This window comes from Molothrus ater, chromosome 3 (genome assembly GCF_012460135.2).
Source record: "Molothrus ater isolate BHLD 08-10-18 breed brown headed cowbird chromosome 3, BPBGC_Mater_1.1, whole genome shotgun sequence".
Lineage (NCBI taxonomy): Eukaryota > Metazoa > Chordata > Aves > Passeriformes > Icteridae > Molothrus > Molothrus ater.
The window spans coordinates 70,750,706-70,763,066 of record NC_050480.2 but is presented as its reverse complement, the minus strand read 5'-3'; the positions used below and the strand labels follow the sequence as shown (position 1 = coordinate 70,763,066).

At 41.7% G+C, this 12,361-nt stretch overlaps 1 protein-coding gene across 1 annotated transcript in view; it reads left to right on the top strand.

Moving 5' to 3' along the window:
• The window catches only part of FKBP1B (FKBP prolyl isomerase 1B), a 44,439-nt gene that overhangs the window by 29,485 nt on the left and 2,593 nt on the right, over positions 1-12,361 (top strand). Inside the window, exon 3 of the mRNA XM_036379849.2 lies at positions 11,555-11,667. Coding sequence (XP_036235742.1) covers positions 11,555-11,667 — 113 coding nt within the window. The remainder of the gene's footprint in view (positions 1-11,554; positions 11,668-12,361) is intronic.

The following is a 12,361-nucleotide window of genomic DNA, read 5'->3' as shown; positions in this document are numbered from 1 at the left end:
GTGGTGTCCTCATCCCTGGAAGTGTTCCAGGCCAGGTAGGATGGGGCTTGGAGCAGCCTGGGCTGGTGAGAGGTGCCAGAGGGATTGGAACAAGATGTCCTATCCAAGGCCCCTTCCAACACAAACCATTCCATGGTTCCATGAGTCTGGGAACTGGGATCCAGATCTCTGCCCATGCCACTGACTTCCCCAATTACTGCTTGTTTTGTTTTCTCCTGACTCCATTGTTCTCTACTTCCAGCTACCACAGTGATTCAAAGAGGGAGCATAGAGCATGATACCACTGAGTGTTTGGTTGTCTGATGATGAGAATGCCATCAGAAAAGGTGAAGAAAATGAGTTTAAATTCAGGGTTAAGGTGGAGTTGAACTCACAGTGCCTTGACAAGTGTTTGTAATAGGAAAGGTGGGTGGCAGTGCCGTCTCTCCCGATCACCCTTGAAAAAGGATGAACTTTCTCAGCCTTCTTTCTGTCTTTAAAACCAGATTCAAAGCTCTACATCCAAAATTAATGATGATGCTAAATTTTAGAAAGAGATTAAAATTGAGGTTCATCCTTGTACTTATTGTGTCCTGCTACCTGACTGTCAGCTGCACTTCACTTGGTGCACAGGCTTTCTGTATCTCACCTTCTGGAAGTGCCTGCTTGTCCCTCTTGCCTCTGTAAGAAACTTCTGATTCTTTTTCTGTCTCTCAATTCAATAAAATGCAAGGGGGAAGTCCCTAATGGGTGATATCCCTCTTCTTACCCCTTTCTCTGACATGTGTCCCCTAAAATGTTTATTTTGTGTTCTTGCTTCTCCATTGCCCAAGACACGAGTGGCTTATTAAGGAGATGAAAATAGATACAGGCTCTTGGAAATTCCTATTGTTCTTCAGAGAGACAACTAATGTCCAACAGAGCAATGCCTGAGACCCATCTGTCAAGATAACAGCTGCTACTTTTTCCATAGTTCATTTATAAGATCACTGAGATCAAAACTTGGAGATGGAAAAGACCTATTTTTAAGAACAAACTGTGCTGTTAATAGCTCCTTTCCTCTGTGGCTCAGAAGATGCTTTAAAGGCTTACTGAATGAAGCCTTTCAGGATATCCAAGGCAAAGTACATTAGTTAATAATATTATTGCTGGAAATGCTATTGACTGGCTGACCTTGGTGAAACTACAATGCTTATTTCACAGGGTATAAAATAAAGGTGAGTTATACCTCTTCTTTTTGACATGCAGCTTTTTGCTGTGATCACAAATGTACACTATTCCATATTCTTGCAGGATTCTGCTCTGGAGAATAGCCCCAAGTGCATGATTCAATGTAGATTTAAATTACTGAGATCCAGGTCTCAAGCTGTTGCATATATTTTTGTACTTTCATTAATATCAGGGGAACTGTGCCAGTTCACGCCAAAGAGAATCTGCAACATCAGGAATGATGAGCAAAAATAGGAAACAAATGTGGCAAAAAAAAAAATAATCTCACAGTACTATGATTTCAGAACAAACTCAAAGTTTACAGGCAGAGTGATATTTATGACACTGACAGTGTCTGCCTTGGAGCACATAAAACACTGTTTACATTGAAAACAATACTGCAAAAATACTCTTTTTTTTTTTTTTTTTTTTTTTTTGTAAAAGCGGGTACATTCCTAGTAGGTGGGAAGAGCAAACTGTACATCCATGGAAAGATTTGTCCCTTTGATGAGGTATCTCATCTACCTTTTCAAATGAAGGTCTAGAAAAGTAAACTAAGACATTCTCTACTGGAGTCCTGCAGCAAACACCAAGCTTCTCCTCAGCAAATGCTGGGTTTATCTGGTGTTAATGGTAGGCTGAACTTCTGACAATACAGTAAGGGTTTCCCAACAAATAACTTATAATGAACCCTTCTCAGAGTTTATTCAAAGTCTAGATGGGGCTCTTATCTTCTGTTATTTCTGCAGCAGAGTTGCTTCAGGCAACAAAATCCACTGAAAGGCATTTGGTGCACAGATCAAAACCAGCTTGGTTTTAAGCTGTGTTTTTTCACTAATCTTGACTGTCATCAACTGATTTTGGATGGAATTAAGCTCGACTGTCCTAGCTACCTAGAGGTCTACAATCTCTCCATGTCAGTGAGGAGGATGCAGCATCAAGATGCCTTTTCCATCCCAGCAAGGGACTCATCCCTTGAGTGAACGAGCAGTGTGTTCCACCTGATCACCCTGGAAACTCTGTGTGTTATGCTGGAGTGAGGCCTCACAGCGGCCTCAAATTGGTGTCAGTGAAGTAATGTCTCATTTTTCTGCATGGAATCACAGGCAGGAGGAGATGACTCCCCAGGAATTCTCCAAACACTTGTGAAGGGAGGGGCTATTGCATAATGCCAGCCGGGAAGGTTATACCACATCTCTAAAATAAGTATTACAGGGATGTCTGACCAGTCTAGATCAAAAAGTTGGACACCCTGGATGAAAAGCATTGGACTTCTGCATTATGTATGTTTTATGTACACATGAGATCATGGTGGAACAGCAGTGTCTGCCTCTGACTTACTTAGAGTATATGTAATGCTGGCATATTGACTATGGCTGGCTGACATACTGGCTCAGTAAACACCCATTTTTATTTGAAAAAACTATTTACTTCTCTGGTTGTGTCCTGTGTGTTTCTCTCTTTTTCCAATAATGTTTTTCCTTTTCTCCATCTTATTTAAGAACAGAGTAGCTGCTGAGTCCTTTGCATGATGTTAGTCGATTGCTGTGTTTGTCAAGATGAGTGTCAGTAAAACACTCCCTGTCAAGGAGCTGTAGCCATGCTGAGCATTAAGAAAGTGGGATGTGATAAAGAACCAAGTAAACAAGGACCTATGGGAGAGAAAGAGCCTTCATTCACCAGGGATGTGGGGAGAAATGTTATTTTTCAGTTCCAAATGCCCTAAAAGCCAACATTCCATCTTGGTGTTAAGTGGTAACACATAAATAATATACTTTTTCATGCTCAAATTTATTGTCTTTGGGCATGCCCAGAGAAGCCATGGATTCCCTATCTGTGGAAGTGTTTAAGACCAGGCTGGATGGGGCCCTTAGCAGCTGGATCTAGTGCAAGGTGTCCCTGCCCATGGCAGGGGGTTGCAATGAGATGATCTTTAATGTTCCTTGCAACCCTGACTATTCTGTGATTCTCTCCATAGCCCTTTAATTCAGTGCCCTGGTAGAGATGGGTGAAACTCTCACTAGGCTGTTGCTAGCTTAAGCCAAGGGAATCAGAAGTCTTGCACTTAAATGAAGATTTTAGCACAAATTTTATTCAGAATGGAACATACTACAAGGCTGGATAGCTGAAAACCAAAAAAATGCCCAGTCTGAGAACAGCTTATTATTCAAGCACATCTAACTGCTGGTAAGATTGTCATGTTGGGCTGGAAGGTGATTCTTCTGGCAGTTTCTTCCCTGGCACAGAAGAGGAATTAAGAACCTGGTGCTTTTACCCCAAGTCCCCTCTCATGTGATCTCACAGCCAAGCTCAGAGCTTTCACAAGAAACCTCTGAAGATGCTTTTCTGGTGTTTTCCCATGCTCCCTGCCCCCAGATCTGTGTTGAGAACTCTGGAGTTCCACCTTGGGCCCTTCTGGTGTGGTACCCTGAGAGACAGTGGCTGGCACACTCACACCTATTTCAGTGTGGTTTACCTGCTACACAAGTGTGTAACTTCCCAGTGGGAGGTCACCTGCACAGTTGTGTATGTGCCACAGGCTAAAATGTCAAGCCCATGCCCCCACAACACAGGCAACCATGAAACAAAAAGGGAGGAGGGAAGGAAATACATGTGCCATAGTATGAGAATGAGAATGAAACCAAGATGAAAAAAAAAAAGATATTTATTTTATTGCTCTGTTTTCATGGTGCACTGGGTGCTCAGAATTCTTTGGGTAAGCTCTGCTACTTGTGTTTGAGTGGGAAATCTTGCAGACTCTTCTCTTTGTATTACAGCCATGCCTGAACTGTTCTTTGTGCTTCTGGGCTGCTACCAGAGGGTAGGGACAGAAAGACCTGGACCTGCGAGGAACATTCCCTCTCCCTGCACACCCTGTGTTACAAGACATGGTGTTTGGGGATAGAGAAACAAGAGATCCAAAGTACTTCTCTATTAATATATTCTCTCTAAAATGCTGCTTTAGACATTTATCATCCCACTCAGTAGCATTCCCACACTGACCTGATTCTGCCATGCTTATTCAAATGAAATTTGCCTTATGCTGCAGTACATGTATATTTTACAGCTGAACTTTGTAACAGTAACAGACTCAAATTCTAAAATAAAATTACTTTTTTAAGGTGATGGGATACCAGAGGAATTGTTTTCTCTTTACAACTTATGTAGAATATGCTTAGTGAGCCCCAAATCTCCCTTGAAGGTAAATCTACTTTTCCTTCTTTTAAAAGTATGCAAATCGCTAAAGCCACTAGGACAGAATAATGCCTTTCAGCAGAGTGAGCTAAACAATTGCAGGTAATTTTCCTGGCTGTGAAGTCGAGCTATGTGCAAGGTTCTTTCATTTTGCCTTGTGGTTGTGTAGCAGTGATTCATAGCCCACGGTGATGCATTATTGAGGAGTTGTCTGTTGTGTCTTCATTGCACGCTCTCAGCTGCATAATAAATAATTGATTGTGCTGCTCTTACTCCACATTAAAGATATATGAGTATCTAATACAGGAAGAAAATGAAGTAGCAAGGCAGCCAGTGTTCAAAAGATGAAGCATGAAGTGTGCTGCAGTAGCAGGAACTGGGAAGTGCCCACCACCACTATCCATTTCCCACTTCTCCTATTGAGTCAGTTTGTCATGGCAACAAATGGCACATTCAAGTCCTTGCTGTTGCCTTTCTAGACAAAAAGAAATAATTGTGGTAAAGGGCTGATATGCTGCAGAGTTGTGCTTATCCCCTTCCCCCTTTTTTTCAACTGTTATCCCTCTAGACTGAAAATTCCCTTAGAGTATTAATAATTTTTTCTTAAGTGGCTGCAAACTGTGAGGAAAATGCAGTCTAAGACAGTAAATCCTTTTTTCCACATAAGACTTTGTTTATATTAAGCAGAGAAAATGTTAGCAGGATAAAACTGAGTGTTTGTAATAGTACTAAACCTCCATTGTTGAGCCTTTCCCTGGAAAAGTGAGGCTTCCTTTGCAGTTCAGTTGCCAAAGTCCCCAGACAGGACACAGTAAGGTGGCCCCTATTCCAACACAGTGAAGAGAACAAAAGCATCTTCCAGCTCACATTCAACACTCTTTGTTTCCATTACAATAGCCATCAGTAAAATTAATGAGACAACAAATTTGTCCAGAGGAGTTTCCTTTGGAAGTCCAAGCAAGGGAATCAGAGGTGTGTGCTGCTCACTGTGTTGTGGCAGGAGCAGGCTCAGGGCCGGGTTACTGGGAGCTGTTGTTATGACAGAAATGTGTAAAACAGTGAGTTGAATTTTGAGATAATAATGACATTAAGATGGAAGAAGTGTGAGATGTCTGAGTGATGCACATCTGGATTCTGATGGAATGTGTTGGAAGGCTGAGTTAGGTCCTGGGAAGAAGAAACACAAGGCACTGACAGTATTTGCCTAGAAAACTGTTGCTCAGATCTCTGCACTTCCCACCAAGACATAGGGGAATTGTTTTTGTTCCCGAGGGAGCCACACTTTTTTCAGGTATGTTATCTTGAGACTCGGCCACAAGCTAAAGTGGGAACACCACTGAATGCAGGGAATGCTTTGCCAGTATTTCAGAATTGAGTCCTGAAGACAACTGATCTACTTTAATGTTAAATGCAAGTAACACTACAGTGGAGTTCTGCTGGTGTGAATCAAGCTGGGATGTGATTTGTGACTTTATGGATGTGTTTCTCTCCCAACAACTTCAGGGATTGTACTGAACTGTGCCTTCCTCTGTACATTGGGAAGGCATCAATGTTTACACAAGGACTTTTGTGCAATTACTAGAACCTTTCTGATAATATATTTTCCAGGCTAAAACTCGATATTAGTAATAGTTCCATGTTGTAAATGGGGGGAATATCAGAATTTCCAGCCTTTGTGATATTCTCCTGACAGAATATGGATATATTTTGACATAGAAAGAATATATTTTATGAGGAAAACAAAGAAACACTTGAGATAAAAAATTCTTAACCCACAGCAGCATTAACTCCTCAGAAAGTCCTAGGAACCAAACTGAAAGATATGTTCCTAACAGCATAAATTGATTACAGGGCATAATTGGAAAGGTGATGGCATTGAGTGGCATCAGAATATAGTCCCTGTCCTGAAGAGCCTCCGGTCTACATAAAATGAAATAGCATAGTGTCCTAGAAACTGCTGAATATCTGCCCCTCTTTCTGCTGCCAAAAAGTGTTCAGGAAGTAGCTGTCTTCAAGCATATGTGTTGCCTTTACATTCTGTAGGTAATTACTGTTTGAAAAAATATAGGAATGGAATACTTCCTAGGTGGATGATGCTGTTTTTTGAAAGTCACCTATTTAATTCAGTTTATCCCCTCAATACTTGTGGGATAAGTGAATCCCATTGTACAGGATAAAAAGAGAGCAACTAGTGAAATCAAGAGATTTGTTCTGGATTAGGATCTTCATCTTCTGATTCCCAGAATTTGTCAACACTGCAGAGACAAATGATTCAGTAAACACTGGAGTCAGTGAAGCCTGGGATGCAATTTTGCCTGTTTCATTTAGGGATGGATGGCTGAGTTCATACTGCCTCTCTAGGGCCCTCTAAAAACCTGGCAGTCTAGCATTTGGTTTAAGGTACCTTACCTTTTTTAAGATAGTTGACTGAGAATGATAAACAGTTCCAAAAGGTTATTTCAGCCCTAACATCTAAATCTAGGTGGGATGCATCATTCTTGGAGATACTTCTCTTTCTCCATTAACCAAGGAGTAGCCTAGATGCCAGGTTGAGACCCAGTTTGTACCTTTGAAGTGGATAACCTTTGCAGTAGAATTTACACATGAATTTTCCAGGTTCAGGCCCAGAAGCTTGACAGTCTATCTGTGGATGGCCTCCAGTGTTCCCTCTCCATCCATCCTTGGTGTGGATAACAGTCATGGTTTGGGGTAGGGTTTTGTTGGGACAATAGGGGCATTAGGTGTCTAACACCTGGGATGGCTCCGTGGATTTGTGCTGTGTGATTGCTTATATTCCCAGCTGAATTGTTCTCAGATGAAAGAAAAAGAAACTAAGTCTGTGCTCCAGGCTTTCCGTTCCTGACCTCTCTGAGTTTCTCTGATAACAAAGACTGAGCCTTTCTCTCGGTAGAAGCTCTTACAGGCTCTTCTTTCTACACAGATCTTTTTCATTGCATGCATTGGATCTTAATGTTGGTATGATCCCTATTCCTCTGCCAAATGGGGTTGAAATTGGCTCAAAGAATCTCCCATTATTAGGCAAGTGCAGACAGTCTGATTTCATCAGCCCTCTCCCCTTAGGAAACAGACTTCAGTGATGGGATCTTAGCTAAAGTAGTGCAGTGTTAAAAAGCAGTGCAGACACAGCTGCAGGCACACCTGTGTTTTAATAAGAAGTAATAACTTGTGCTGAACCTCTCCTGAAGTTGTGTTTTCACTGCCAGTTTAGCCCAAATGGCATTGTAGTCCTGGCAGCTTGGATGGATCTGTGGTCATGTTCCTTAATAAAATGATCCAGCTGCTCTTTAATCTGCAGCTTCAATGAGCTGAACATCAGAGATTCAGTAGGACCCATGATCTGAAATGTCTCCTTTTCTACAGCCTTTTAATTTTTAAAGCCTGGTTTTCAATTAGGATGCCTTGTAGATCAGAATGTTTTCAAATCTGTGCCATATTCTGATAACCATGTTTGTGCAATTAATTATTTTAATACAATGATTGTTCCCTCTCAGGAACCTAAGGTTTTTTTCACAAGTAGCCTTATAGGCATATAGATGTCCTTGCTCAGTCAAAACTCCTATTGATTGTTCTGACTTGCAAAACAATGTTATTGCTGAGTTCCAGATTGTGGGGTTTTTTCCTCCTTGCTGTTAGCTAGATAAATAAAGATGTAGGCTGAACATGGGCATCCATCCTTGTTGAAGAATATTAACTAAATCAATTTTTTCACCAAAAAATTCAATTGGTGCATTAGCAAGAGAGAAAATAAAGCATTGTGCTGTTTTAGCTCCCAGGAGCCTGCAGAGCTAACTCTAGCTCTCAGAATCAGAGATAAAAAAGATCTAAAGTTCACATCTAAATCCGCATCGGAACTTCTTCAGGGCACATGGAGCCTCTGACTCATTTCCAGACTGGATGTACATTTAAAGGGCACTCACATAAAAACTGACCCTCCTGCCAGAGCTTCAGTGAATACAGACACATTTGACTCTGCATTCCAGTTTGTCTTCCAAAAGCAGTAAGGTGATGGCAGAGGAAGTTACATTTGTGAATCCATAACCTCATGAGTTTTCAGTTGTTGCTGAAAATAGGATGTTGCTGTAAATATAGAAAAGCCTGATTTCTTCTACAAGGCCTAACACATCTTCTATGGGCATTTTCTAGTGAAATGAATTAGTTTTTTAAATGGTGTATCAAGCTACCAAGCTCATGGGAAGATGGAAATGTTGCTTTAAAGGGGAAACATTGTCCAGGAGCTGTTGTCAGAATCTCTGAAGATTTAATTTTGATTCTGTCGCTGGTTTGATGTGGGGTGTTTGTAAATCATCAGAGCTTTAAGCTAAGAGTTTTAATAGGATTTAGTTACAAAATGAGATGAATGCATAATAAAGTGTTGTGGAACTTTGCATCTGAATCTGAACTTTCAGATTGAGGCTATTTTGTAATAAATATCTTCTTTACCTCCTTGGGCTAATGTGAAGAGTAATTAATGTTTGGGTACTTTGAACATGCAAGCTGTAATGACAATACTAAGTTTTAATATTAAAAGTATTAAATATTGCGATTCTGTAGTAGTCTCCTTCCATTTCATAGAATCATAAGGTTTTATGATGTGTTTAAAAATAAAAGTGCTCTGAGGAAGGACTGTCACTTAAATTTAAGATCAAATACTTCAAAAAGGATTATATTATATGCCTGAGAGCTCCCCCTGAGCTGCTTCTCCCCTTCTCTCTGCCTTCCCTCCCCCAATATAGGCTGAATTTCTGTATTACAAATGAACCCATCTTAGTCTGTAGCTGGAAAATCTTGTTCAGGAGCTGCTGTGGCTTCCCAGCCTGCCTGGAGGGGTTTGTGGCTATCCCAGAGCTGATACATTGCACAGTATATGGGAATTTCCCTCTGTATTGGTGAGGCCGCTCCTTGAGTTCTGTGTCCAATTCTGGCCCCTCAATTCAGGAAGGACATTGAGGGGCTGGAGTGGGTCCAGAGAAGGGCAATGGAACTGGGGAGGTATCTTGAGGGTAAATCCTTTGAGGAGTGGCTGGGAGAGCTGGGAGTGTTCAGTCTGGAGAAAGGGAGGCTCAGCAGGAGCTCATCAGTCTCTACAACTCCCTGACAGGAGGGTGCAGCCAGTGGGGGTCAGGCTCTGCTCCCAGGGAACGGGGGACAGAACAAGAGAAAATGGCCTCAAACTCTGCCAGGGCAGGTTTAGGTTGGACATTAGGAGAAATTGCTTCACAGAAAGGGTAATTAGACATTGGAATGAGCTGCCCAGGGAGCTGGTGGAGTCACCTGGGTGTGGTACTCAGTGCCATGTTCTGTTTGACAAGGTGGCATTGAGTCAAAGGTTGGACTCAGTGGTATCAGAGGTCTTGTCCAACCTCATTGATTCTGTGGTTCTGTGATTCTATGTACTTGCATGAGAGCACACATACAACACCTCATTATTTGACTGTGAAAAACTAAAGGATTATGTCAGGCACTAATGGTTATGAAACATTCCTTATGGGCTGGTTACTCCACAGGTTTCTTTCTAAAACCTTGAGCACATGCACAGGCGTGTCTGAAAGACCAACTTGGACAAATGTTGGACTTTACTAATGGCTAATGTGCCTTAATATGGCATTTGATTTTAGTATTGTAAAATATCTGGACAGAGAACCCCACTGGAATAATCAAACACTGTGTGCTCATAACTGCAAGTCAAGAACTCCATTGCCACTGATTTAACTACTAATGAATTTGGAGACATCTGTGTCTGAGCTGTTGTTTGGACTGTCCTTTATTCATTGCACAGAAACAGGCACTGCTGGGATGTGATTCATTATGTCCTAATGTACATCCCTAGATTTGGTTAGATGAATTGCTCCCTGAAAGTGCATTTTTCTCTGACTTGATTATCTATTTTCTCTGAGTAATTAGCTCAGAAGTAGCTGGCTATATCTTAGAAGCCTAAAAGTTGGCAAAATGAATCCTACCTTTTTAGTCTCTGTTTTTCATTCTGGCACACCTCTTCATATTTACCTTTGATTCACAGTACAGACTTTTTAAGCAAGCAGAAGATGCCTCTTTGTTATTGGACAAAAATTGATGGTTTTCACTGAAAAATAAAATTTGTGCTTCAAGCTGATCTGTTAATATAACTGCTTTAATGGAAAGAAACTAGTAAGACTGTATCTTTGATACTGAATCTTAAAGGTCCTTTTTCTCAGCATTTTCTTTCAAAGCTGGACTTGTTAATGTTCTTTGCAACCAAAGTCCTTCTCAGATTAATTAACTTCTCTTTGTGCAACCGCTTGCATAGAAGAATCATGGAGTATACCCACAACACTGGCTCTACAGCACTACAAAGAAAGGATTGATTCTAATATATGAATATCAGCCCAACCTTGCAATATCCAGAGTAAAGCATTTTAAGTACCAGGTACTTCTGAATTGAAAGCTACTGTAATCAGCCACAATTTGAAAAGAGAAGGAGAATAGCTGATCATGTGCTATGTGAAGGTTTTGTCCATTTGCTGAGGAATCTGGGCATGTGTTCAAAACCCATGGATTGAAACAGTGCCCATGCAAAGGAACAAGTCATGTCTTCTGGGACATGAAAACATGAAAAACAAGGGTAGTAGAACATTTATATAAATGCCTCTGCTACTTTCATATTTGTGACTGCAGAGTCTCTTCTGTTCTGCCTGTATGACAGAGATGCAGTTGTCACGTTGTGTAGAAGTTTCACACACATGGTGTGGGATGGCTCTGTTTGTGTAACACACGTTATTAGGGGCAGCCCTGGATCAGGCACTGTCTTGGGATTCTCACTTCTGCTGCTTCCCACTTGTTCCTTGCCTGCTTTTATCCACTTAGGCAGGGAGCTCCACTGTGCAAACAACAGCTCTTCTATGTCTGTGCAATGTTTGGTGCAACATGGGTCATAAGCTATTGCATTGAGAACAGTAAGAATAATTTCCATTTTAGAGCCTAAATTACAGGAAGGCAAAGGTAACAATATGGTACCACTGCAGTTGCCTCTCCTGCCTTTTGAATGAGGCTTTAAAGTAAAAATGGAAATGAGCAGCTGATGTGACCAAGACATTAATTTTTCACTCCTTCCCTCTCCTCCAGCACTTAAATTTAGATGTATCTCAGACTGAAACCATGTGTCTTTTTTTGGCAGGAATGCTACAAAATGGAAAGAAGTTTGATTCCTCCAGAGACAGAAACAAGCCTTTCAGGTTCAAGATTGGCAGGCAAGAAGTCATTAAAGGATTTGAAGAAGGTGTTACACAGGTACTAATAAATTGTTCTGGCTGAACCTGGAGCTGGCTGAAGAGTGTGTGAGCTCAGCAGCGTGCAGGGCAGTGGTGACAAGAGCGAGTGGAAATCACAGTGAAGGATATGGAGTGTTTTTGTGAAAGCGTGGTGCATTTGAGCACAGTATTTCCTGTAGTTTCCATCCATCCATCCATCCATCCATCCATCCATCCATCCATCCATCCATCCATCCATCCATCCATCCATCCATGGCTATCCCCTGCTCACAAGCCTTTCCCCATGGTATGCATTTGGGAGGGGAGAGGTGAAGTCCCCTCCCCAGGTGCCATGTAAGCCCTGTCTCTCTCCCATGGGCAGCTCCACAAACAGCAGTGGCCTCTAAAACGTTGAGGTGGCAGCTTTTTATGGAGTGATCTCTATTCAGCTACTCCATAGAGGCCCAAGCTGCCCTTTCTGATGACATCCATGACCCAGCTACAGGTTCTGACCCTGACTGGATAAGGTACCAAACTGCACTGGTACATTTTTACTACTTCAGACTCCCAGCTACAAAACATTCACTGGCCAGCCCTGTGCTGAGAGAAAGAAAACTGCCCTCCATTGATTGCAGTTAGAGTACCAGCACAGTAAAAGCCCCAAATTACAATTCACTGCCAGGACATGCTTTTTGTGCAGTGCTCTGAGGGCCCCCCACACATGAGGAGTGTGA